Here is a 25,905-nt window from a genome sequence, read left to right as displayed (position 1 = left end):
GAGGAAGCCCACAAAAGGCTGCAAAGTACAGGGAGATGCAGGAGAGGGAGGGAGGACTTCTGATTGAAAAGATGGAGCATGTTTTAGGAAGGAAGAGACATTTGGTCAGGGCCTGGGTCTTCAGTGAAAAGCAGAATTCCAACGTGCAGAAAAAAGGCCAGGGGAGCAAGGAATTAAAGGAGGTGCTGAGATAAGAGCAAAGAGGCAAGAAATAGAATGAAGTCTCTTCAGGGGAACCATGAACAGTTCTATGAAGAGGACATATTTAAACTTTCACTTTAAGGCAACGCTGGTAGATATGTAAAAATCTACCACCATCACATGACTTAAAAGTAGCTGAGAAAGAAAAATACTGAAGGACCACAACATGGCATTAGGATTTAAATTAATATAATAAAAATACGTATTCTAGAATTCTATACACTTGATACTGGTGAGTGATAAATTTGGCTGTGAAATGTAAGCTTCCAAGGAGCTGACTCAAAATAACAAACATGATCAATTACATAAATGTTATTAATTAGAGGAAGTCAGACTCCCTGGCTAATAGTCATGATGGAAATTGGATTGGATTTGCTCACAAGAGCACAGGCACTCTGAGGAGAAAATCCTGGTCTCAGTAACATCCTTGGCATAGAGATGAGCGCCACTGGGCTGACCTAAAGTTGTTCATCAAGGTAAGCCAGTGACACACAACAAAAAGATACAGGATAAAGAAAACTATGGTGTCCTCATGCCCATAGGCCTCTGCTTGCTTAGGCTTCAGCCAGGGAAGATTTTGGAACATGGAAAGAAACATATGCATTACATATTTTTACTCAGTCTTCCATAAATTCTGATTCTGAGTTGATCAACATGTTGAGATAGTTTATGGGAGTGAATTAAAAACTCTACTCCCACCGCGTCCGTCTCCCGGCGCCAGCCTGGACAAGGGCAGGTGCGTGGGAACTAGGGCAGCGGCTGCTCGGAGGCACCGCACAGTGGGCCCCAGGGAGAGCATGCAGAGCTGGCACCTGTGTCAGAGCTGCACGTGCGGGCGACATCATTGTCCACATGGAACCGCAAGGATTTATGAAGAGTCTGGCGTGCATTACCCAACAACCGAATATTTGGGAAAGTATCCTATCTATGGCAATGTTCTTCTACCTCAGAGTCTTAAACCCCAGCAAGAAGTTCGAGCGTACCGTGGTGAAATGGAAGGAATGACAACATTTAAGTAAATATTGAGAAACTCTTTACTTATTTTTCTCCCAACTATTCTGGTCTTAATAAAGTTGTTTAACTCTTTAAAAAACAAACAAACAAACAAAAAACAAAACAAACAAACAAACAAAAACTCTACTCCCTGGCCATTACTTAAAACAAAATTCTTATGTTAATAATCAAAAGAAGCCACATCTCTTAACCAACCGTTCAGAAAGAGGGAAGGTAGCATTCTAAGGTCCTCTACTGGTACACCTTGGATTTCTAAAAGTCACTCCAGGGTGACCCTATCCTGCAGTGACTTTTTCACAGCCTCTGTTCTCAAAGAACTTGGGTGGATGCTGGAAACAGACCCTCCAACGCACTGGAGGAAGAGTTAGCTAATCCTGTGTGTGAATACATCACAGTACACTTTTCAGACGCTGAGCTCCCACCACGGTCCAATGAAGCCAGGTAACTTCTGCTTGCTGCTTCAGGTCCTCTGTCCTACTTACTCCACCCACTCTCTGTCCCAGGAGGCTCCCTCGCCCACTGAATTCCACTGGGTATTGGCCAATGAGGCCCCCTGGTGGGTGATCTGAGGAAGATAAAGGATATGCACTCACTGGGCTCCCTCCAGTGGGAAGACCTGAGGCTGGCTGTCCCTAGGCAGGTCACCACTCTTCTCACTGTGGCCCTTTCAACCCCAAATTCCTCTTGTGGTAAGAACCCCCTCCCCTCACTCCTGAGGCCGAAGAAAGGTAACATCTGTACTGTTGCTATTCCTGCGCTATTCCTGTGGGCTCCTCATACTTTGCCTCCATCTTTATAAATACCCCCTTCATTAAACATTTCTCAAATTATCCTCATTTGAATGTGCCATCTCTTTCCTGCTGGGTCCCCGATACACGCATACATCCTGCTTTTAAAAGCCACGATTTCTCCTTTTCCTAAAATGCTATCAATTTTCATGAAGGTCTTTTTTTCTGACATTAGTTTTGACATTCTTCCATTCCAGCCAGAGAAGTACCTTGGATTTTCCCCTCAAACTAGAAGCCAACACAACACAAAAGGCTCCTCTGTGGGAGTCCCTCCCACAGGACAGCTGAGTCGTACCTCGTCTCGATGCCCGTGGCTTTCTCTTGCTATAAAATGCCTCACCACAAAATACCACATCTATAAATATCTGAAAAACTTAACTGCACATTGAGGGGCTTTGTTTCTGTCATGTCCCTCTGGCCTCCGGCCACTCAGGTTGGCCTCACACACCACAGATGGGGAGCAGCCCACACACGATAGTGGCTCTCACGGATTTGCTGTGGTGGGAAACATGTGTTCAGGGGTGGGTGAACCGAGCTCAGAAGGTCATGGGACAGTGTAAAGGGTCAGAGCCAAGTTCTGAGTTACTCTCAAACTGTCTCGGTGGGAACTTGGGCTATTAAACTTGATGTGCCTTTTAATGGGACCATGGGAGAATAGGAATAAATGAATCAACCTATAAAAGAAGTTCAAGAACGTGGTTGTTGTGGCCTATGTGTCTGAGCTGGAAGGAAGAAGACTTACATTCAAGTACCAACTTGACCACTTTCTCATTTCTGGAGGACATTAAACAGCTCGCTTAAGTCAGTTTATGAATTAGGGATAATAAAACTTGCCCTATCTCAAGTGGCAATTGGGTGGACCAAAGAAAAGAATATATTTGTCTATCCGTAAGCACTTATTGGAAGTCTGGGTTGGGCTGGCCAGATGTGCAGAGGTGGCAGGGATAGGGGTGGGATGAGGGGGAGACACCAAAAATAAATTTTATTTTTAAAAAAAGAGGAGACTAAGGCCTGAATAAAAGTGCAAACTTAAAGACTTTTAATGGTAATTATCACCTCCAATTCACCAAATACACCAACTAATCAAATACAATCACAAAAATAAATGAACACAGAGTCAGTGCCAAGTCTGGTCTCCTCAGTTTAGTTCAGGGCAAAGCCAATAACTAGTGAATAAACAAGGGATTGCTGTAGTTTATGGAGTATCAACTTACGTCGAAGAAAGGGCAAATGTTTGGAACTGGGATACAGCCCATCCAAACAGCAGGACCCAGAGAGAGGGCAGAGTGTGCTCAAAGAGCCTGATTCTTCTCTGAGTGCCCAAACATATCATCACTCAACACTGAGAGAAAGAGGGAACGGATAATTGCTTTACCTGTTTTTCATTTTCAACATTCACATGGATGTGAGACCCAATGTACTAACTCCTCAACCAGAAGTCCTGGACAGAAAAAGCCTGATTTTAGAGGACTCGTGAAAAACATAAAAAGACCACATGGGATCAGAGTGAAGAATATGAATTCTTTCCCATAATCTCGTCACACAGAAATAAAGTTCAAAATTGACTAATTTAAAAAAGAAAGAATGCACAGAAATCACCATAAGAAGCAGGTCATGTGGAATATGAAATATATTGTGTTTGAAGGTGATTTTTATTTCAGAGAGTACCAAGTAACTCACCTCCCAGAGCTAGGAGACAAGATATAGCTCCACAAATATAAGGATCGGGTTATTGCCAAATACTGTTTCAAAAGTACATGTTACAACAACTACTCCTCCCCTCTCCCCGATGCCCCCTCTCCCCCCCCCCCCCCCCCCCCCCCGCTGCATGTATCTACAAAAGATTGGATGAGTACTGTCAGTTTTCTTAGTCCTCTGGGAAATTATTTCCTTGCCCCACACCTATAGAAAGCCAATATATTTGTATATCAATTGTTCATTTTTATATAATTCAGATGGTGAGTTTACAAATGGTAATGGTTTCATACCTGCTTAGCATGTAGTTCCGGCTTTTGAATATAACCTGTGATGATTAATGTTACATGTCTACTTGGCTAGGCTATGGTGCTCAGTTCTTTGGTCAAACACCACCCTAAATATTGCTATGGAGGTATTTTTCAGATGTGATTAACATTGAAACCAGCAGACTTTGAGTAAGGCAGATTATCTTCCAACCATGGGCGGGCCTCATCTAATCAGTTGAAGGCCTTAAGAGCAAAATCTGAAGGTTCCCGAAAAAGAAGGAATTCTTCTCAAGTCTGAAACCCAGAGACTCCACTGCCCTGCAGAATTTGGACTCAAGATTGTAACAACTCTTGCCTGAATTTCTAGCCCATGGCCTGTCCTATAGATTTCAGTCCCTAAAATTGTGTGAGCCAATTCCAATTCCTTGAAACAGTTTCTATCTTATCATCTGTCTATCTATCTATCTATCTATCTATCTATCTATCTATCTATCTATCTATCTATCTATCATCTATCTGATCTCCTATTGCTCCTATTGGCTCTGCTTCTCTGGAGAACCCTGATTAATATATAATCAAAGTATCCCTTCTTCATATGATATCCTTGCAACAGTGCCTTCTTTTTAAAATAAACGTATAATTGGTTCTTAATTTTCAGGTAAGTCCGTGTGCTGCTGATTCCTCTGCAGATGTTCTCTGTGACCACATAGGAAAACTCAGGCCTGTCCATCACTCTTGGGAGTTATTGAGCGATCCTGAGCTGAGGTAGGGGGCGGGGAGGTTTAGGGGAGGACGACTATAGCTGGGGGATGACCAAAGTGTTGGCAAAAGCCTCTGGGAAGACTGAACCTAGGGAACTAGAACACTGCGCTGAAAATCATAAAGGAGAGAGTTTCTCTCTCCGCATTCACAGTAAGTTTTGTGAAAAAGAATTAGTAGGTGGAGGATGAGGAGAAAAAGCACCTCATCTTCCTCAGGTTTTGAAAATAGGGCTTACTGCTCTCAAAACAGTGTGAATGCTGGGAAGGGCTGTGCTTGGATGAGCGGAGGGCAAGAAGCCAATTTGTAGCTAGTGTGTCATATCACAGCCTATTTCTATTTTTTGTTTGTTTTTTTATTGATTTCAGAGAGAGGAATGGAGAGAGAGAAGGATAGAAACATCAATGATGAGAGAGAAGCATGGATTGACTGCCTCCTGTATACCCCTGCTGGGAATCAAGCCCACAACCCAGGCATGTGCCCTGACTGGGAATTGAACCCTGACCTCCTGGTTCATGGGTCAATGCTCAACCACTGAGCCACACTGCCTGGGCCTACTTCTGTTTTTGAAGACCAGGTTATTTATTTATTTATTTATTTATTTATTTATTTATTTATTTTCAATATATTTTTATTGATTTCAGAGAGGAAGGGAGAGAGAGAGAGAGATAGAAACATCAATGAGGAGAGAGAATCATTGAGCGGCTGCCTCCTGAATGCCCCCTACTGGGGATCGAGCCTACAACCCGGGCATGTGCCCTTGACAGGAATGGAACCCGGGACCCTTCAGTCCAAAAGCCAAGGGTCCATTCACTGAGCCAATCCAGCTAGGGCTGAAGACCAGGTTTTAATTTATTTTTAGGACAGTCTTGATTTTGGGTATTCTGTCCTAAGATGAGATTATCTGTTACAATATGTTCCGGGTTTTTGGTTGGGAAAATATGGTTATCTTATATTGCTTCTGCAATTACTTTCCCGTCTCCATGATTTCCTTCACCATATTCTTCCTGGTTAATGTGGCTGGCCTCTCCCCCCCACACACACACACACTCCCCCCAACTACCGTGCCTTTCTAGATCATGACCTTCATTTAATGTCTATCTCGAACTGCACCCTGTGGGGCGCAATGTGACTTTCATAGGCCTTAGGCACTTTTGCCTTCATGGGCTCCTTCCTTCGTTTAAAAAAGAAAATCTAAAAATTAATTTTACATCCTTGTTGGCAGAAAGAAATATAATCCACAAGGGAGTATCCAGTAATGATTTTTTTTCCTTTTGACTTCCAAAGAAATTCAAAGCCTCTCCTGGACCCCTTCGAGTATAATGGGCCTTGGGAACTCTGCCTCCTGATCCTATTGGATAATAAGCTGTCCCGGATTCCTCCAGAAAAACACCTCCCCTCTTACGTACTAGCATCAATGCACACTCTGGACATAGAGAGATTCAAATGCAAATCCCAATGTCTTCACTTTCTAACTATAAACCAGAGCAAGTGACTCAACCTTTCTGCACATCAGTTTCCTCCTTTGTATACTTCTTACCTCATACAGTTACCATAGTAATGTGAAATCATGCATACATAGTGCTTAGTACCTGGTCCATGGCAAATGCTTGTAATTGGTAGCTATTTCTATTTAAACTGACGTTGGTCATTAACTACCTTCATTTAAGTATTACACTATTATTTACCTTTTCAGTTATGTTTAACTCCCTTATTAAATGTAAACCCCTAGAGGGCTGGGGATAAGTTTTAGACCAGTGGTTCTCAGAACTTTTAGTGTGCATCAGAGTCACCTGGTGGAGGTACTGAAACACAGATGACTGGACCTCATCTGAGTTCTAGAGTCGGGAGGTCTGGTGTGGGGCTGGTAATCCACATTTTTAACTAATACGCATGCGATGCTGAGGCTGCTGGGTTTGGGACCCCCCCTTAGAGAATCACTGCTTCAGACAATTCTGCCTCCTCCAAAATCTAGCACAGAGCTAAGTTTTCAAGTACTAATATTTTCATACTACTATTAATGCTGGTAATAACACTAGAGTCTTAATAATACAAATATTTCCAAGTAAATTATTTATGCAACAGGTAATACAAATGCCAGCAGGAAAATCTGCCCCCTCTTCCAACTGCGAGACAACTTTCATTATGGCAGGAGCTGAGCAGAAAGGGCTGCACAAAGAAACCTTATTGAAAGAAGAGGGGCAAGTGGCACAATGGAATCCTATCATCTGTTTGACTTCAGGGCCATGTGCAAAACTCAGACAAGAAGCCAAACAGTAGCTCAGCCAACTCCAGGCTGCCTGCGTTCTTAGCTCAATCTATAACAATGCCAGCAGGGCTGCTGGGATCCATCTGCTGCTCTCTTTCTGATAACGGATCTGGGGTCTCTGGAAGGAAATAGCTTGACAGGAAGAAAAAAAGATTAGACCAACTGAAAATGCTGGATTTATGAAGCTTCACTGGAATCTGGTACAGCTTTTAACTCTTTATGGCCTTTGACTAAGCCTCAACATACCCCTGCTATTGTGTGTTCTCCGATCCCTTCCTTCCTGGAGAAACATAATTTTTGAATACCAAAGCTTTCCTGGAGGTATTGTAGCTATACACAGATTAAATTTGCAGGATTTACTACTGATGGAAGGCTTGACATCCTCCAGCCCAACCCACTGGTTTTTACAGATGAGGAGACTTAAGCCTAGGGTTATCCTAAAATACATAACCGACATGATAGCATCAGGCTGGAGTCCAGATTCCTTGACCCACAGTGGCTATGTGGTGTGTATTCTCCTTTATACTCCCAAAATGAGTAGAAAAAAACGGTATGTTTTTTCCACTACATTTTAAGGGGGAAACATGAGTTACCCTTTTACTTAAGTTACTTTTCACAATCTGCCCTTTTGTCTCCGGAAGCAGGAGAGCAAACAAAGAGAAACACCAACAACTCTAACCAGTGTCAGCAAGGCCTGGAAGCTTGGGGGAAGGGACACATCCTGTTCCCTGCTATGTCCATGGCTACCCAGACTCTCAGCACAGAGCAGCTTCCAAAAACCATGTGGTGAGTGAATGGATGAATAAATGAACCACTGGTTTAATGGTTATTTGTTGATTTTCCAGCCAATCAGGGAATGATGTTTCACACTAAGACTTTAAGCTTGCTGTGGAGTCTCCTTATTCCCACCAGTAAGTTAAGTACTTGTATAAAACCAGAATCACCTTTTCTGTGTGTCTGCTGGAAAGTATAGACTTTGGGGGTAAAAAGCCCCCGTACTGTTCACGCTGGTTACTTAATTCTAGGCAAGTCATAGAATCTTTCTGATCCTTAAGTCCCCTCCCGCCATCAGTATGGGTAAAATAAAGAGAATAATACCTACTATCTTGGGGTTGCTGTAAGGATTAAGTAAGATAACGGTGCAACTGCCTGGTGCTATGAATAATTGTTAGTGGCCTTCCCATTCTGGTTCCAATGGCCTGTATAAGGCTGATACTGGTGTTAAGCAGGACAAATGTTGGGAGGGTAAGTGTAAGATTCTGGGTGGAAACTGAGGGGCTTTTTTGGCTGAAAATATATACAAATCATGGTTATCATTATGGCTACCCAGCAGCTACTTCTATTGATGGCATGCTCTGCAATAAATATAAGCAAAACTAGGTATTCTTAATATCCCATCATCCCTCACCGTTTCCCTGGTTTCCAATAAAATCATTTTCAGGAAGAAAGTAAATTTAGTTTTTTGCTTACCCGTTGGGTCTTGGTTTCCTTGTTCTGGGCTCAAGAAACTCTGTCTCCTCCTCCATTTCTGTCTCAGGGATTATGCTTTTCTGCGAAGGCTGTGGTGAAAGCATTTCCCATTCATTGTCATGGGCGACAGTCTGCAACATAACTGTATCTGGGCCAGCCCTGCCTCCGCTCTTGCTCTCCTGAGATTGGCTGCACAGACCAGAGGCCTCCTCTATTGCCACAGATTCTAGAGGCTTTGTTTCTCCCAGAGCCTGCATTTGGGGACTCATGCCCGAGTTGTGATCAGAGGCTGGCTCCACAGCCCTGCCAGACCCTTCGTCCGTAGCTTCTGATGATGGATTGCCAACCTCACTATGGCCCAAGACCATCCAACTCTGCTCTTGCCCAGGGCTTTCAAGAGATGATCTCTTACCATCTTCAGAAGACATTCTCTCTGCGGAATGATCTTGCCTTTCACTTAAGGAGTCAGACTGACAAGTGTCTGGGAAGTTTGCTACTTGAGTTTCTGGCAGCCCCGTTCGTTTGGAACCTCCGTGAAACTCTTCCAATTCCCATGTGCTTTCTCTTGCTTCGGAGGCCTCTGGCTCTGGGGGTGAATTTTCTTCATGGTTTACAAGTATGTAGTCCAGGTGTTGTGCCTGATGGTCTTCATTCTCCGTGTTCCTTTCTTCTCCGAATTCTGGTTTTATCGGCTCAGGCTCTTGGGTAGGAATTACTGCTGCTTCTTCAAACTCGAATATTCCCTTGCTGGCACCTAAACGTGGAAGATGAGGTGAGAAGGGGAGAAACAAGGCTTAATTAACACATTATGTGATTTGTGATCTTTGCAAATGATCCATCCAAGGAGAGATAATTTGAGAAATATCTGTTTAACAGATGGCAGCCAGAGGTGAGGTAGCGGAGAGGCTGGGTGCAAAGGGTGAAGGGATTAAGAAGTAGATTGGTAGTTACAGAATAGTCACAGGGATGTGAAGTACAGCGTAGGGAATATAGTCAATAATATTGTAATGAACTATGTATGGTGCCAAGAGGATACTTAAAATATCACAGGAACACTTTGTAAAGTACAGGATTGTCTAACCACTATTCTGTACACCTGAAACTAATACAAAGAAATATTGAGTGTAAACTATAATAAAGATAGTTTAAACCAAAAAAATATGTTTAATCTTCTCATGTATTCTCAAAGATAGGTATTATACAAGCAGGAGATATTCCTGCTGTAATATAGGACTTGGCTAGGTAGGCGTGCTTTGCAAATGTAGTTAGTTCCCATTTACCCACACTGGTAGGAAGAGTATGTTTTGCAAACGGGTTAATTGAATGAAAGCAGCAGTTTCTGGGGGTTGGTGGAATGGGATGTTTCTTACCGTTTGATGGTCCTATGTCTCCACCTGCTGGTGAATCTGAATTATCTGTTTCTACTTCCCAGTCAATGTTTGATGGCGACAACTCCATGTTGGAATCACCTCTGACAGGCAAAGAAACTGACTCAGGGTCTTCATGAATATGCAGTACAACCAGCTGGTGTCCAGGTTGGCTGATTTGGGTCTCAGTGTGGTTTTCCTTGCTTCTTCGATCAGGAAGAGTGGAAAGCAATATCTCTCCTGCTTCACTCCCCATAGACTTATCCTCTGGAGTCCCAGCTTCCTCTGCTGTTTTGACACCACGAGCAGGTTCTGTGAGGTAGGACAAATCAAAGGGAGGCGTGTAAGGTGCCAGTGATTGCTTCAGAGCATCTTCTTCCATGGGGTGGTCACCACCATAGAGAAAGTGTTCAGGCTCTTTCATTAAATCTTCATCAATATTTTGGCCCATGACATCACACTCAAAATCACCCCAGGAGGCTTCAGATGAACAGATATCTTGCTTCCCGGCATCCCCATCCACTGGTGTATCAGGATTGCCTTCTGATAATGTCAGTTTACTCATGTCATCTATGGTTCCTGTGGACGTGTTGAGACCGGAGGCATCACTGAAACTGTGTTCAAAGGCAGCTTCGCTTACATCCAGACACGTGTCCGAGACGAGCAGAGCGTCGGGAACTGAGGCAGGGTCCTCAGCAGTCAGTGGCTGCTCGAGGTCCAACAAGGCTGCTTCCCCTGTCTGACTTTCAGGAGAAAAGTCCTCTGAGATCCAAGAGCTGTTGCCATCCATGGTTGGCTCTTGGTGAGTTACAAAAATAGCGGTTCCCACCTTTTTAATCATTGGGATTGTTCTGTCTATGGGCTCCCAAACTGGTGCCATCTCGGGGTCGGCTCCTTCTTCTGATGCTTTGAAACCTGTGCTGTTCTCATCATTTATTTCAGAAGGTTCGGGAGAACCACTGTGAGAGGCAGCAGGCTGATATGAGCTGTTTGTGTTTACTTGATCGCTCGTGGGAGGCAGTGGAATTTTGTTTTCAGAACACGGTTCTGAACTGTATGGAACAAATTCCTGCCCAGGCTCGTGATTGGGTTCTTCATCCAGCTTTGGCTCGGCGAGATATAACTCATTGGCTTCCCCTTCAGGTCCCATCCTAGCACTGATGTGCTGCCCAGTCTCTTGCTTGGCTTCATGATCATGGCAAATATCAGGGCTGTTGGAAGCCTGAGAATTGCTGTCCTGGTCACAGTGAGTCAGTATATCAGGATTCTCACCATCTGCTTTCAAACTGAAGGGCTGCTTAGCATCCACCCACAAGTCAGGCGAAGCTGAAGCCAACTGCCCACCCTCTTGAAAGTTGCCATGTAAGATATCTGGAACAAACGTGCTTTGGGGGCCCTCACTAGGGGTAGAGCCATCCCATTCAGCCCCTGACTTTTTTATCAACTGGGTAGAAGAACTGACAGCAGGGGAATCTTTGGAGGCAATGCATGAATTTGTCATTTCACTGGGGTACGATTTTTCTTCCTCCCACCAATTTGTTTCTTGACACGCAATAGTTGAGACATTAGATGTAACACATCTATTTTCATCTATGTGAGTAAATGCTGGGTCTGGCTGATCCCAGACAGACAGCACTGTATCATGACACTGCTCTTGGCTAGGTGTTTCAGAAGTGAGTTTGTCACCAGCAGAAGACATGAAAGTTTGTTCTCTGAGATCCTTTTCTTTAATTTGGTCCAATATTACAAGCTGGCTAAGCTGATCAGCTTCTGGATCTGGCTGCCGTGGTTGAATGTTCCAAAGTTGCTCATGGGAGTTCTCTGCATTACTATCCAGAAAGGGTGACTGATGTTCATCACTGAAAGGATTAGTACAATGTGTGTCCATGGATTCCATATCACCCTGGATGGGAATGCCCCAGGGACCCATGTGTTGGTATACTGAAGAATTCATCTCTAACATACCACCTGAGTTAGACAGCTCCCCCTCAAATGCACTCTCAATTGGTTGCCCTTCCTGAAGAGGTGCATTCCACCACTCAGTGCTCTCAGCTGGGAAGTCAAGCATTTCCAGTTTAGAATTGTTTTCGTTCTTTGGTTCAGTTTTGGGAGATATTTGCCATATGATATTTCCTGTCCCTGTTTCTGGGGATCTCGTCTCCTTATCTACTGCTATCATCTGTGTGTCAGTCTCCTTTAGTGGTGAGAAATTAGAGTGATCAGGGCTGCTTTGTGGATTGTGACAGAATGGGTCTGATGTGTTCTCATTCTCTGCTGGTCCTGAACTGCCTACATAGGCAGGTAATTCCTCAGAGTTGGGATCTTCCATGTCCAAGAACTTAGATTCATTTAATGAGTCCCAAGCTCTGGGTTCGCTCTGAGCAACCTGGCAAGTGACCAAATGGCTCTCTTCCTCCACTGACTCCTCATCGCCTACGCTATCATCATCGGAACCTGAGCTTGTTGACATGAACTTGGCATCCTCCGGCTGCACAGCCTCAGGAATATCATGTTCATTTTTCTCCTGATGGCTAACCACTAGATTTCTTTCCTGATATGCACCTGAATATTCGGAATATTTGCCTGTTTCAGGGCTGGATAGAGAGGAAAAGGAATCACCATCTATTGAGTCATTCCATATCTCTAAATATGTAGGAACCTTTTGACCTAAGCTCCTTTCAAACTTATCCATTCTGTTTTTCTCCAGGTCCTTCATTTCGGTAATTACTTCTACTTGGCCATCAGTGGTAATGAGTCCAGATTCTTGGTGATTCTGTTTACTCCAGTCATCCTGAGTCTCCTTCTGACACCCAGTATTGGGTCCATGATCCCAAGAAAGCTGTGCGGCCGAAGAATCATTGAGGTCAGGACTTGATGCACTGGAATGTGAATACTCACTAGAAACACTCTCCCTGTCATAATTTCCTGAAGAACTGGCTCCTGGAGGGCTGTTTTCAGCACTCTTATCTTCAAGATTCTTAGTTATCTCAGAACTTGTGCAACTGACTTGCACATCGCTGTCTGTAGGGCCATCCCAAACATCAAGGCTTTGGGGACATGCAGGAGGTGGCTCTTGGTTCACGCTCTCTGGCTCCAGAATGTTACATTCTTCAGTTATCTCAAGATCCATTTCAGGTAAAGATACATTTTTTGTTAAAGTCAGTTTATCTGAAATGTCAGTAGTTTCACCTGAATTTCTGTGATTCACGAGGTGCTCTTCACAGGTCTCTTTTGCCTGTAGGTGGTTTGTGGACACCTCAGTTTGCACATCACAGGGGTCTGAATTGTAAGATCCCTTCTCATGCTCTAAAGCCTCCTGGGGTTCCTCAGTTTGAGGACTTGAAGTGACTGAATGAGAGCTGATTTTGCTTGACTCATCGCAGATTTCTTCATGTTCAGATACAACTAGGGGAGAGCATTCCTGGTCACCTTGCCCTTTTCCAGAAGTTCCCGAGGCTCCATCCATCACTTCCTCCTCGCTCAGGTGCTCCCTATCAACAGCTCTGTGGGTTTCTGTTTCATCCTCACTTTGTCCATAGCGAGGACCTTCCCATGGATCTGAGCATACAACATGCCCTGGATTCTCCAGCCTGGTTGCCAGGGACGCCGCTGTATCACCTGGCAGGTTTCCTCTGCACGTGTTTTCCTGGTCTAGACCAAGTGCTCCTGACTCACTGGCTCCAGAGGCTTCTAGCACATCTGGAATGGCACTGTCCTTAATTTTTTCAGAGCTGGGAGTTTCGGGAGGCACTCTGCTTTGTTCTGAATCTGTAACATATGGCGGGCCTGGTAGCATTAATGAGGACATGTCGTCATCTCTCATGACAGAATCCCAAATACTATTTGCGATGAGCTGTCCGCTCTTTTCATTCAGCACGTGATGTTCATTGGGAGCGGTGTCCTTGCTGTGCTCATAAGAAGCAGGGAGTCCCCAGTCTGCCTGGGCTGCTTCCTGATACTCCATGCCCCACGGTTCTAGCTGTCTCACTGAAAATCGGGTTTCGGGTTCGGTACCTTCAGCTGTGTGTCCTTGTGCTTGACCTTCACCAGGGATCACCACACCTGCGCTGCAGTCATCCCAGTCCAAATCGTTATCCGAGATGGTGGCAGTGGACTGAGTGTCCTCCAGAATCACTCTGTTCCACAAGTCGAGGTTGTCGGGGGCCGCCTGCCTTGAGTTGGTGCTGCTGTGCAGGAGCGTGAGCTGCCGGTTGGTTTCGTTGTACAGCTGCATCATGCTGGGGTCGTCGTAACTGGACTGGCTGCTCTCCCCAACGTCCTCCTCCACGGAGATGTCCTTGTCATCTGTGGGCTCTGTCTTGAGTACATCTTCATCTGGGTTGTGAGTGGCATTTCTTTCAGAACTAGTATCTGCATGAGGTGGAGCCCACATTTCTAGGTTCCCAGGACCTGAGCTAATTCGATGTCTAGGCGGCTGCAGTGGTGACTGAGGAGGGATTTCAGCCTCTTCCATGGTAGAGCTAGCATCTTTTGACTCAAAACCTCCCTCATTAGCAAGTGGCTTATTTTCGGTTTCTTTTTCATCTCCAGCAAATGTCGGTGATGTATAGGAATCGGAGGTGGAATAGTTGGTATCTAAGGGGGAAGGTACCGAATCTTCCCCTATGTTGGAGGCACTGTAATCGGAACATTCATATGACAGGAAGGAATCTTCCCAAGGAGCTAGGATGTCTGGCCCTCTCTTCCTGATACTCTCCTCAAAAAGGTTCCACGAATCTACCTTTTCATAGACTTTTCCCCTCATTTTTGGATCCATGCCACCATCCTGATCTTCCTTTGTGGGCTTAGAACTATTCCAGGCGTGATCTGGATCAGACCTGGGGTTTCCAGGTATGAGGATGTCAGCCCTGGAGTCATGGTTCTTTTGGCCCCAGATTTCTGGAGCTGCTTCATTACTTGCCTCACTGGGCGACCTGTCCGCCAGGTCTTCTGCAGGAAAAGAATATCCACTTTTTGCCACGACCCACTCATTCGGGTCTCTCACAGAAGGTGCCTCCCCACTCATTGGGTGCAGATTCCAGGTATTTTTTAAAGCCTCGGTGTCATTTTCTTTTCCAAATGCACCCCAGGCTGGGAATGACACTGTGGCAGCTGGTTCACCGCCATCCATGGGGTTGCCCCACGGTTCAGGCATTGCTGTGGGGGAGCGATCTGAGCGCCACAGAGCAGCAAAGTCTTCTATCAGATGGTTTGTTCCCTGAGGAGAAGCGTCTGGCAAATGCGACTTCTCAGTGGGCAGGTTCTGAAATTGCAAGCTTTCCTCATGTTGGTCTTGAATGCTCTTGTTGCCCAGCCCAGGCTGACCAAATTCTGACTCCCAGGGACCTGGCTTTGAGCACTCGAGACTCTTTGGTTGAAATATAGAATCAGAGGCTCTCCTATCCACTGGGTTTGGCTTATGATCTTTCCAGGACTCAGGGCTCTGGAAGACAGACTCCTGTTCACTGGAGCTCCACGCATCTGCAATCGTTTTAGAGTCAATTTCCAAACCACCCCACCAGCTGCTGCACCGCGCACGAGGCTGAGGTGGCCCTGTGTGACCTGCGTCGACTGTTTTCGGGGCCATGTCTTCTGAACAGAGTAGAGCTGGGTCTTCAGTGGATGGGGAGCTTTCTACAAAGCTATTCATAGGTGTTGGTGGGACGCCCTTTCCAGGAGAAAGAGATTCCTCTCCCACAAAATCTGTCAGGCTCAAATTTCTTTGAGAGTTATCCCCGGGGCTTTCTTGTGGCTGGACAAACTCCTCATCAAATTCCACAAGGTTATCTTTGCCAGCCTCCGACAAAAGCGAGCTGGATGAATAATTAGACATGTTCATCCCCATCCCACTGAGCTCTTTAGGCCCCAAGGGGAGCTGTCCTTCTGACGAATCGCTGTGGGGGAAGAAGTCATCTGATGGGGAGTAGTCAGCCGAATGGGAAGATGGTTGGGACTGTCCAGAAACCATGGGTGTTGGGTCAAAGTTGAAGAGGTCAAAGTGTTCCCCATGTTCTCTGGACAGGGCGTGCTCCTCCACCACTGCCCCTTCAGGGATGGGACTGTAGGAGTCAAACCCTGGGAGGAGGCTATGGTGAGGCCCAGCACCTTCTCCCACTGGACTGTCATCGCTGAGGAAAACCGAGCTCTCCTTGGATGAACGGCTGCTCCTAATGGTGGCCAGCCCGCTGTCTGGGCTAACGAGGTCTGTGTTGACATCCACCTGGGCCTGGTTAGAATCGTTGAGATCTGGAGGGTTTTCTATGAAATTCACAGAGTTGGGCTGTGGCTCTATGTCAGAGCCATACAGCTCCATAATCCCAGACGACCCCTGGGAGAGGGGGGCGCTGCCTGCCACGGCTTCGGTGGAAGATGTCCGGCTGTTGGAGATCATCTCTGGACACCTCCTATTGATGACTTCCTTGACAAGGAGAACCACCTGGTCACAAGTCACTGCGGGGTTCTCCTGCTGGTACACCAGGATCTCATCACAGCCACATTCAAAGGGCTCCAGCTCTAGGCAAAGACTCTGACACTCTTCCAGCTCACAGCAAATCTGTCAGGGAAACACAGGGGTTTACATGAGCACGAAGGTACTCTCTGCTCTTTGCAATTCCTCTTTCTTAATTTTTCTTAACATAAAATTAATCTGTGTTCATCTGTCTTTAAAGAAGAATTCAAATAACAAAATTGTATGATGCATAGAAAGTTCCACCAAATACACCACCAACTCTTTCTCTAATCCTATCAAATTGGCTTTTCATTGAACTTAAAACACAGGGGCTCACTTTTGCCAGCTTCTGAGAGTTGTAGGAAAAAGAGATCTAAAACCATTTAAATTCTTTCCTCAGTGTAATATAACACCATCTTCCAACAGAAGTGGAAGTGTGAAAAAAAGGGCAAACTTTTTTCAAATTTGAAAAATAATGCACAGAAATAACGCTGGTTGCTGACCAGGACTAGTGGGAAAGCTCCCTGGTTTTTAGGGAGTGTTGGGGATATTTTCACATGAGGCTTTTGAAATGGTCCCACAGGATTAGTGAAGGTAACAACATCAGCAGCATCAGAAGCAAGAAAAATAATCATAAGTAACTACAGAGCTTGCATAGATAATAACAGTGATTAATCATGAACATTCATTGAATGTTTTCATATCCTAAGCCCAGTTCTAAAGGTTTTATGTGCATTATCTCCTTTAATCTTCACGACAATTCTACAAGGTAGGAACTCTTCATCCCCGTTTTGACAATGAGTAAACGGAGACCCAGGAAGATGAAATACCTGGTCCAACCGCAGCTAACAAGTGAAGGAGCCACATTTTGAACTCAGACAGTCGAGCTGCAAATGCTGACCTTTGACTAACAGTGACCACAGGAACAAAGAGGGATTCCTTAGGAGTGAGTAGTCCTGACCCTGTATTGGTCCAGGTTCCAAAGAGCTGTCTCTGGTGGGGAGGCTGGGTGAGGAAAGGAGAGGTGGGGTGGAGGCGACAAGGGCTTCATCGGCTCTTCTACGTTGGTCTTTTTAAAATTAACCTTTAAAAAATTGACTTGCTACTAAATGTCATGTGAAAAACCACCATACTGAAGGCTGAGGAGACCTAACTCCTGTCCATGGGAAAATAAAATTCAGCTCTGAAACCGAAGGCAGAGCAAAGCACTGAGGCCTCAGGCTGATGACACAATGCACAGTATGGGTCAGAAAGAGGATACTAAATGCATCTGTAGCAGGGACAGGGGCCTCTTTCATATGTGGACACGAGAAAGCACAGAGCAGCCTCAGAGTCAAGAAAGACCAGATAGGTCTCTTAGGGAACCGAAAGTGAGGATGCAGAAAAGTCGAGACATTGCCCCTTGCCACCTGTGGATACATGAGGTGTCTAATCCATTAGTGAGGAAAGACTGGTGGATGAACTCATTCTAGGCCATGGTGTCCATATTATAATGAATCATGTATGCTCTCATATTACTTATTAAATATACCTGGTTTGGTATTTTGATTAATTTTGTCTACATTTTATATACTTTCCACAGGCTTGCGTTATAAAATTCAGCTCTCTACGAGAGGGTCCAACTGATTACCCAGTCAGAATTCTAGTGCCTGGAGGCTAACTTTGATTAAAGCATCAGATCTACAGTTACTCAACACTGGGCACCAAACAGGCATTCAGGCGGGGACTAAGAAAACAGCACCCAAAGGAAGACTGGCCCTCGTTTGGATAAGAAAGCGATGATCTATCCCCCTCTAAGGATTCATTCCAGAAGAGAATGGTTATGGGGTTCTTTTAAAAGGCTCAATGTACAAAATACCCCCAACAATTCTTAAAACTCAAACTCTAGGACTTTTTCTCCTGGGCCCTTTTCCTTATGCCACCAATCCATTCCCATCCTCCACCACCTGTTCTGAGAGCAAGCAGGTCAGGATGCAGTGAAACGTACCAGGGTTGGAGGAGATCCTTACCTGACTGCACAGCTCTAAGTTCTCGGAGTACACAGCAATCTGTCGTCTTGGCTGCTGCTCCTCTGACAGATAGCTGGCCAAGAGGATGAGGACATCAAAACCGAACTTGTCTGCAAATGCTTTCAAATCACTGGTGATATTGCCGTGAAACACACAGTTCTGAAACAACAACAGGAAATTTGATATTAATGTCAAACTGCTCAGCTTTGGGCGGTTTGCCACACATTTGTCCAGTCCTATGATGTATTGCGACAGAGATATATTATTAGATACAAGTGAAATAAACACTTCAAGGAAGTTTGGAAAGTTTCATGCGATGGCTTAAGACGTACCTTGCTTGTTTGTTTTCCTAAAACCAAGAAAGGAAGGAGCCTTTGCCATTATTATTAAGAACAGTTTATATAAGAAACAGATACCTTAATAAGATCTCTGTTTTTCCCCTAAAAACATTTATTCAAATACTGACTTTCATTTCAAATACTGACATTTTATCTTATTGATCCTAGAACATAAGAATGTCTGCTATTATTGCAACTTATCACTAGAAAAATAGCAAGTAGGAAGTTATTGTTCTTTTCTATAATGTTTTCTAATGATTATTATTAACTTCAAGTAGAATTCATAAGGATGAACCTAGCTGAGTTTACTGAATGCTTTTTAACCCTTTTTAAAAAAATCAGACCTCTTATTATACACGTGTATTCAGTAGATGTCTAGAAGATTTGTGTAAAGGCTGTGATGTCAGATCTGCTTGTTATATGTGGTAAGAAGGAGAAATGAATAACTGCAGAAAAGTCAACTGCTACCATGGAGTACCCAGACCTATGGCTCACCTCCTCGGAAAGTGTGCTGGCCTTTTCAAGTTTTACTAACTACAATGAGAACCACTTTGCTGGCATGGGTGTCTCTTTTTCTTAAAGAAATACAGTGAAGACCAATGCTTGGCATATACTAGTGGCTCAAGAAATGTCTATTGAATGGAGAGACACATATACAAAATAAATCAACCTGTGCTACATAATCCTCCATCACAGCATATATGTGGCATATATATAATCATCTTATCTAATAAAGAGGGAATATGCTAATTGACCCTCATGCCATTGCAAAGATGGTGACGCCCACAGCCAATAAGGAGGGAATATGCTAATTGACTGCCACACCCTCAAAGATGGCGGCGCCCAGAGCCACAAGATGGCAGCACCCAGTCCCCTCATCCCCGCTGGGGTGGCAGGTGCGCAGCAAGGCTGGGTCTGCTGCTCCGCGTGCCTGCCTCCAGAGTCCTCCAGTCCCCTCAGCCTCCCAGCTGCCTAGGGCCGGCCCGAGGTGCAGGCAAGCCTCAGATGGTGGCTGCCCAGCTGCCCAGGGCCACCCGTGGCTCAGGTAACCAGGGCTGGCCGAGGCTTGTGCTGCTGGCAGTGGCAGCAGCAGAGGTGTGATGGGGGCATTGCCTTCCCCTGATCGCCGGGGCGCCTCCCAACCCTGAGGGCTCCCAGACTGTGAGAGGGGGCAGGCCAGGCTGAGGGACCCCACCCCCTCCAGGGCATGAATTTTCATGCACTGGGCCTCTAGTCATATATAATCAATCAACTGACAGTATATTGTGCTACTTAATGAAAATCACCATGATAATGCACTCAAGATAGATAAAGAATTCTATTAATTTTTTTCTGATGACAAAAGTCATCAGAATTATGCATGCCCCTGGTAAAGTATTAAAGCAATACAGAAATGTATACTACACGAAGTGGAAGTACCACATACCCCCTCCTCAGTGCATATAGGTGCAGATTTGTTCACGCCAGATTAATGTTTGTATGTTGTAGCTCTTTGAAATGTGTGGATATGATGTTTGTGGCTTACACTATTTACTAGACTATTTAAAATATCCACATCACATGTACTCTAATTCTACTGAGTTCACTCTCAAGGTCTCTGAGCCCCTAAGAGGGTACAAGGGACACTTGGAGATTTGTGGGCTCAGCCCATCTCCAGCTTCCACACCTCAAGGGGCCTTTGTTTTTTTACTCCTGCAGCAGCCACTCTTATTAGGCATCTCACGAGGCCACTTTCATTCACTTTTTGGTTACAAGGAATTGCACATGGGAATTCACAAAGGCCTCAGAATATATTGTTGATGAATTCCAAGGGTCTACTGTACTGACTTGCTAATGCAATTTATGATGTTCAAATACACTAGCTTTGGAAGCATGTGTTCCAAAATGCCTACTGTCAGCTTTGATGCTTTTCATTTATTGTCCAAGTGTCATATTAACAATTTTTAAGCCGATACTTAAAAAATTAATTCACTCACAATAAAAGTAGATATTTGGAATAAACTTAACCCTTTGCACTCACTTGCTTTTTTCTCGATTCCTTTATTCTAATGCTAACCGTGTCGAGTCACACTCGACATCCGAGTGCAAAAGGTTAAAAAACAAACAAACAGACCTCATATTATACATGTGCATTCAATAGATAAAATTATTTCAAATAATCCTTGGTGTTACCCATCAAGAGCCTCAATACTGAACTTTCTGCCAGATATGGTTCCAAAGGAAAACAAGAATGGACAGCAGCTACATATATTTTATCTCCAGTGACTGAAGGCTTTAGCACAAGAAGCTCTACAATGTTCTTTTAAAATATATATGTATATTTTTAGAGAGTGGAAGGGAGGGAAGGAGAGAGGGGGAAAAAGGAGGGAGAAAGGAAAGGAGAGAGAGAAACATCGATGTGAGAAAGACACATCAATTGGTTGCCTCACACACCCACCCAACCAGGGGCAGGGATTGAACCTGCAAGACAGGTACGTGCCCTTGACCAGGAATCAAACCTGTGACCCTTTGGTGTATGGGCCAGTGCCCTAACAACTGAGCAACAGTGGCCAGGACCTTTCAAAATTATTTTTAAATTATGTACATAAAACCCCAAAATGCATTTATAAACTCCTGAAAGAAGACACAACATTTCTAAGAGAGTCTGACATATAATAACATGATCATGACACTCCCACTGGGTCACTCAAATAAGAGAGAGCCGATTTCACTGGTATCTGAGGGCAAGATTAGGATTCAGTAGAATCAGCATTATTCAAAGCCATACAAGTGGAACATTTGCTATTCCAAGATGTTGGCTGAGCTCCAATCTATTGGGATCCTTCTGTGTTAAAATGACAGCTCTAGGGTCTTGCTGGACTCAAGTCCAGGGCAGAGTCTCAGGCCACGCCCCAGTTCTAGTGAAGCAGAATCTGCCCTTTCCACAAATCCCAGGTGACGTGACGCACATGGAAATCTGAAAAGCACTGCTCTAGGGCGGTATTGTTCATTGGTATATTTCCCTATGAAGCAGTCCTTTGGGTTATCTCAATGCTGTCTGAGGGCTTACTGACTCACACCCTCAGGCCCTGGCTCCTCACACTATCCTCATCATAACAATCACCCTGGAGTGTGTAGCTCCGGGCTGCTTTGCATCTTCTCATTTAGCAGGTTGAGGACTAGCTCAAGAATCTATATTTCATTATGTTCCACAAGTGATTCTTAGGCTCAAACACCCTTGAGTAACACCCTCCCAGTTTTCCTCTGGGTGGCCCCAAATTCCACAGGATCAGATGAAGTACTGATGAAACAAGGGTTTCTGGGACTCATTCAAGCATGTTAAAGAAACAAAATACCTAAGTTTTATAGTAACCCCAAAACAGAGATCATCAACAACCTTGTCCTACCTACCCTAATAAAATTGCCCAAACCAGTTTCCATCTTACTGTCTTTAGCATAATGCCAGGAGTTTCATGTTTAAAACCGAATCAAACAAGGGAATGAGTGAGAATCTTCAGGAATCCGGGAGGCAGAGGCTGTTTGTTCTGCTTTTATGCCGGTGCTGTTTGCATAGGAGATAATTTATTATTGTCTTCTAGCTACGCAGGGAGTCATGTGCTGCGGTGGCTCTTATGTTGCTGACAAGCTGGGCTGGCCCTGAATAAACAGCACTTCATCATCAACACAACCCAACTGTAGATACAGGTTGACATTTCATTCCCCCCATTCGCCATCTACCTGATAAATTACTGTTTTAGTTACGTGTATACAAATACTATTTGTTAGTCTGCTCGAATGTCTCCAAAAGGCTTCCCCCACCTTAAGTTAAAATTATATAAATTTATATGTATACATAGCCCACTCAATTTTACCAAAGATTTAGAAAACAAAGGGATCCTCCTTTCATTTACCCCACCCCACACCCCCAATACAGCCTTCACATTTCAAATAGGACCCCAGCCAGAGATGGCTGCATGGAATTTAGGAAGTTCCTTTACTAATTATTATAGCTGGGAATTGATAGGCAGAAATCCAGACAATTCCCATCAGTTGGTAAGCATGGAATTGATCATTAAACATCTTAGAGGTCATGAGTCCCTTTGCCTTAGTAATTCAGTTTTGGAATGAGTAGGGAGGCCTGGAAATGTGGGGGAGAAAAAGGTTTTCTTATTTCCTGACCAAAAGCTAAGGTGTAGATCTCAAGGGCCCTAAAAAAAGGTTGATGATCACAGTGACAAAGAGCAAGGAACAGAAATGATATAGCTCTACTTTAACCAGTACAACAACCGAGAGAGTGACAGTGACATGTCCAATAGATTTACTGTATTTGTGGTTGAAAGTGTGTGGACAAATGCAGTGGAAATTCCCATTCTCTCCTATTTAGTTCTCATTCCATTGCTCTGAAAAATTTAGTCTTTATGCCATATGCTGATAACTTTAGTGCATCACTTGAAATAAAAGTGATCTAATAATGTCTTGTGAACATATGAGTAGTTAAATGTGAGTAGTCCTTGAGAGAGAAAAACCCACTCTTCTTGCATTGTTCATTCATGGGTGGGCAAAAGTAGGGTTACAACTGTGAGTATGTGAAACAGTTTATTCTTGTATTATTACTTATTTATTAACTAGAGGCCCATTGCACGATATTTGTGCAAGAATAGGCCTTCCTTCCCCTGGCTTCACTCCCAGCTGCCCGGGAGCCGGCACCTCCCTGCTCCCGGGCCGCCCGGAGCCAGCAAGTCCTTGCTTCTGTCTGGAGAACCACTCCAGTAGCTCCCTCCGCTTCCCCACTTCCCCTCATAGCAAGCTTCACTCCGCTCCACCTGTATATGCAAATTAACCTCCATCTTTGTTGGGTTAATTTGCATACTCACTCTGATTGGCTGTGGGTGTAGTGGAGTGATGGTTAATTTGCATGTTTCTTTTTTATTAGGTAAGATTGTTTCCTGAAGCCCTCCTGCTAGGTTTCTGCTCCCATCACTGTACTCAAGCTCCTATTCTTTAAAATTCCAAATCCAAAAATCACTTTCCTGTCCTCACTCTATTTGACTTTTCCAAAGAATTCCATGAGGTTGACACACCCTCCTTCTTAAAACACTTAATTCCTTCACTTTCCTGACATTTCTACCATCTCATTGGCTGCTCCTCAGTCACCTTTGCTGGTTTCTTTTTCTCAGCCAACCTCCAAATGTTTACTACCCAGACTTTGTTTCCAACCTTCTTTATTTACACATTCTCCCTGGTGATTCACCCAGTCACATGGCATTCAAACCATCTATCTGCTAGTGACAACCAAATCGGCATCCACCTGAACTCTAACCTTGCCTATCCATGTGACATTTCCTTGTAAATGTCTAATAAGCATTTCAAATACAATACAACCCACCTCCGCCCCAGGTTCCTCCATATCATTAAATAGCACCACCATCTATCAGTTACTCAAGCCAAATATCTAGGAATTATTCTTGATTCTTCATGCACCAGCAAATCCTGATCACTTCTGAAACATAGCTCAAGTCCAAACATTCTCTCCCTTTCTCCATCTCTATTACTGTCATAGCCACAGTCAGCATCATCTCTTGCCTGGACTTTGGTGGCAGATCCCCAAGAGGCCTTCCCGAAACTGCTCTTGTCTCCCTAATGTCAGTTCTCCACATAGCACCAAGAGAGAGCTTTTAAAAATGTAAATAGACTCATGACACTCTTCTGCTTAAAACCCAATCAAAAGTTTCTCAATGTAATTATTATTATTTTAATTTTATTTTTTTTCAATTACAGTTGACATTCAATATTATATGAGTTTTAGGTGCACAATGAAGTGGTTAGACATTTATATATTTTATTAAGTGATCCCCCTGATAAGTCTAGTACACACTTGGCAGCATACATAGTTATTACAATATTATTGACTATATTCCCTGTGCTGTACTTTACATCCCTGTGATTACTTTGTAACTACCAATTTGTACTTCTTAAATACCTTCACCTTTTTCACCCAGACCACAATTCCCCTCCCATCTGGAAACCAGCAGTTTGTTCTCTGTATCTATGAGTCTGTTTCTATTTTGCTTGTTTATTTATTTATTTATTTTTTAAGATTACACATATAAGTGAAATCATATGGTATTTGTCTTTCTCTGTGTGATTATTTTTTTTTTAACTGGGAGGAGAAAGATTTAATGTCCTTCAGATGATATAATCTTAGATATAAAGATATAATTTTAATTATCAAGGAGAAAAAGTAGACAAAGCAATAGAAAAATAGTTGTAGAAAACAAAAGACAATTCAGAGTTGAACTACAAATGGCCAATAAATATCTGAATTCACTGATAATTAAAGAAATACTTTGATAATAAAATATTCCATTTTCTTTTTCCTGTTATTGGTAAGTATTTCTAAATGGGCACTCTCATACAATGTTGGAAATATATTCTAAATAAAAAATTAGATATATACAAAAAAGGTTTGTGGAAAATGTTATTCACTGAATTATTACTTTAGTAACTAAAACATAGAAATAACCTAACTGTCCAACAATAGAGAAATGATTAAATAAACTATGGAAAATTCGCACAAAAGAATATTATGCTGCTATTAAAAATCATGCTATCAAAGAATGACACAGGAAAACACCCATGACAGTGTTAAGTGAAAAATAATTTCTATAATTATATAAAACTAGAGGTCTGGTGCACAGATTCATGCACTAGTGGTGGTGGGAGGGAGATGGCCTGTGGGGATCGGCCCGCTGTGGGAGTGACGCTCATCCTGGTCAGCTATGCGGCTGTAGACCCACCCTCTGAGCAGCTGCTGAATGAGGAGATTAGTCTGAGCTGATATTTTGGGGTAATGTCTTGGGTAAAAGTAGGTTCTGTGTCCTGGAGGAACCTGGTGGAGAGCTTTGCACCCCAAAGCCACTCAGTGAATGTCCGTGATGTGTGATGCCAGGTCAGTGACACCATCGGGATGTTCAGGGCAGCCGTGCTCCAGGATCCTCAGCCATCAGGACAGCCTCCCCGGGGAGTCCACAGTCATGTCCCCTCCTGCCATCCTCCTATGCCAGCTCCCCGTGCTCATTCTAGAACACACCTTAGAGGGCCTGTATCACTGGTGGTGGGGTCAGGCCAGAGTCTGAATTGTCTCAGGTATTTGATAGGTGCGGAGACTCGGGCTCACCCTGGGCCTGCTAGCAGCTGCTCCTGCTGTGGGAGCACACTGACCACCAGGGGGCAGCTCCTGCATTAAGCATCTGCCCCTGATGGTCGTGCATGTCATAGTGACTGGTCGACCGGTCATTC

The 25,905-nt window shown here is 44.1% G+C and overlaps 1 protein-coding gene across 3 annotated transcripts in view; it reads right to left on the bottom strand.

The window, feature by feature from the left end:
• The window catches only part of PRUNE2 (prune homolog 2 with BCH domain), a 210,245-nt gene that overhangs the window by 60,665 nt on the left and 123,675 nt on the right, over nucleotides 1-25,905 (bottom strand). For 2 of the 3 annotated variants that reach the window (XM_079790483.1, XM_079790484.1), the window contains exons 7-9: nucleotides 18,290-18,448; nucleotides 9,836-16,385; nucleotides 8,466-9,219 (exon numbers count right to left, since the gene is read on the bottom strand). In XM_079790483.1, coding sequence (XP_079646609.1) covers nucleotides 8,466-9,219; nucleotides 9,836-16,385; nucleotides 18,290-18,448 — 7,463 coding nt within the window. The remainder of the gene's footprint in view (nucleotides 1-8,465; nucleotides 9,220-9,835; nucleotides 16,386-18,289; nucleotides 18,449-25,905) is intronic. The other variant, XM_079790485.1, reaches the window with a different exon arrangement.

This window comes from Cnephaeus nilssonii (genome assembly GCF_951640355.1).
Source record: "Cnephaeus nilssonii genome assembly, chromosome: 14".
In the NCBI taxonomy this organism is placed as follows: domain Eukaryota; kingdom Metazoa; phylum Chordata; class Mammalia; order Chiroptera; family Vespertilionidae; genus Cnephaeus; species Cnephaeus nilssonii.
This window is presented reverse-complemented; position numbering and strand designations above follow the sequence as displayed.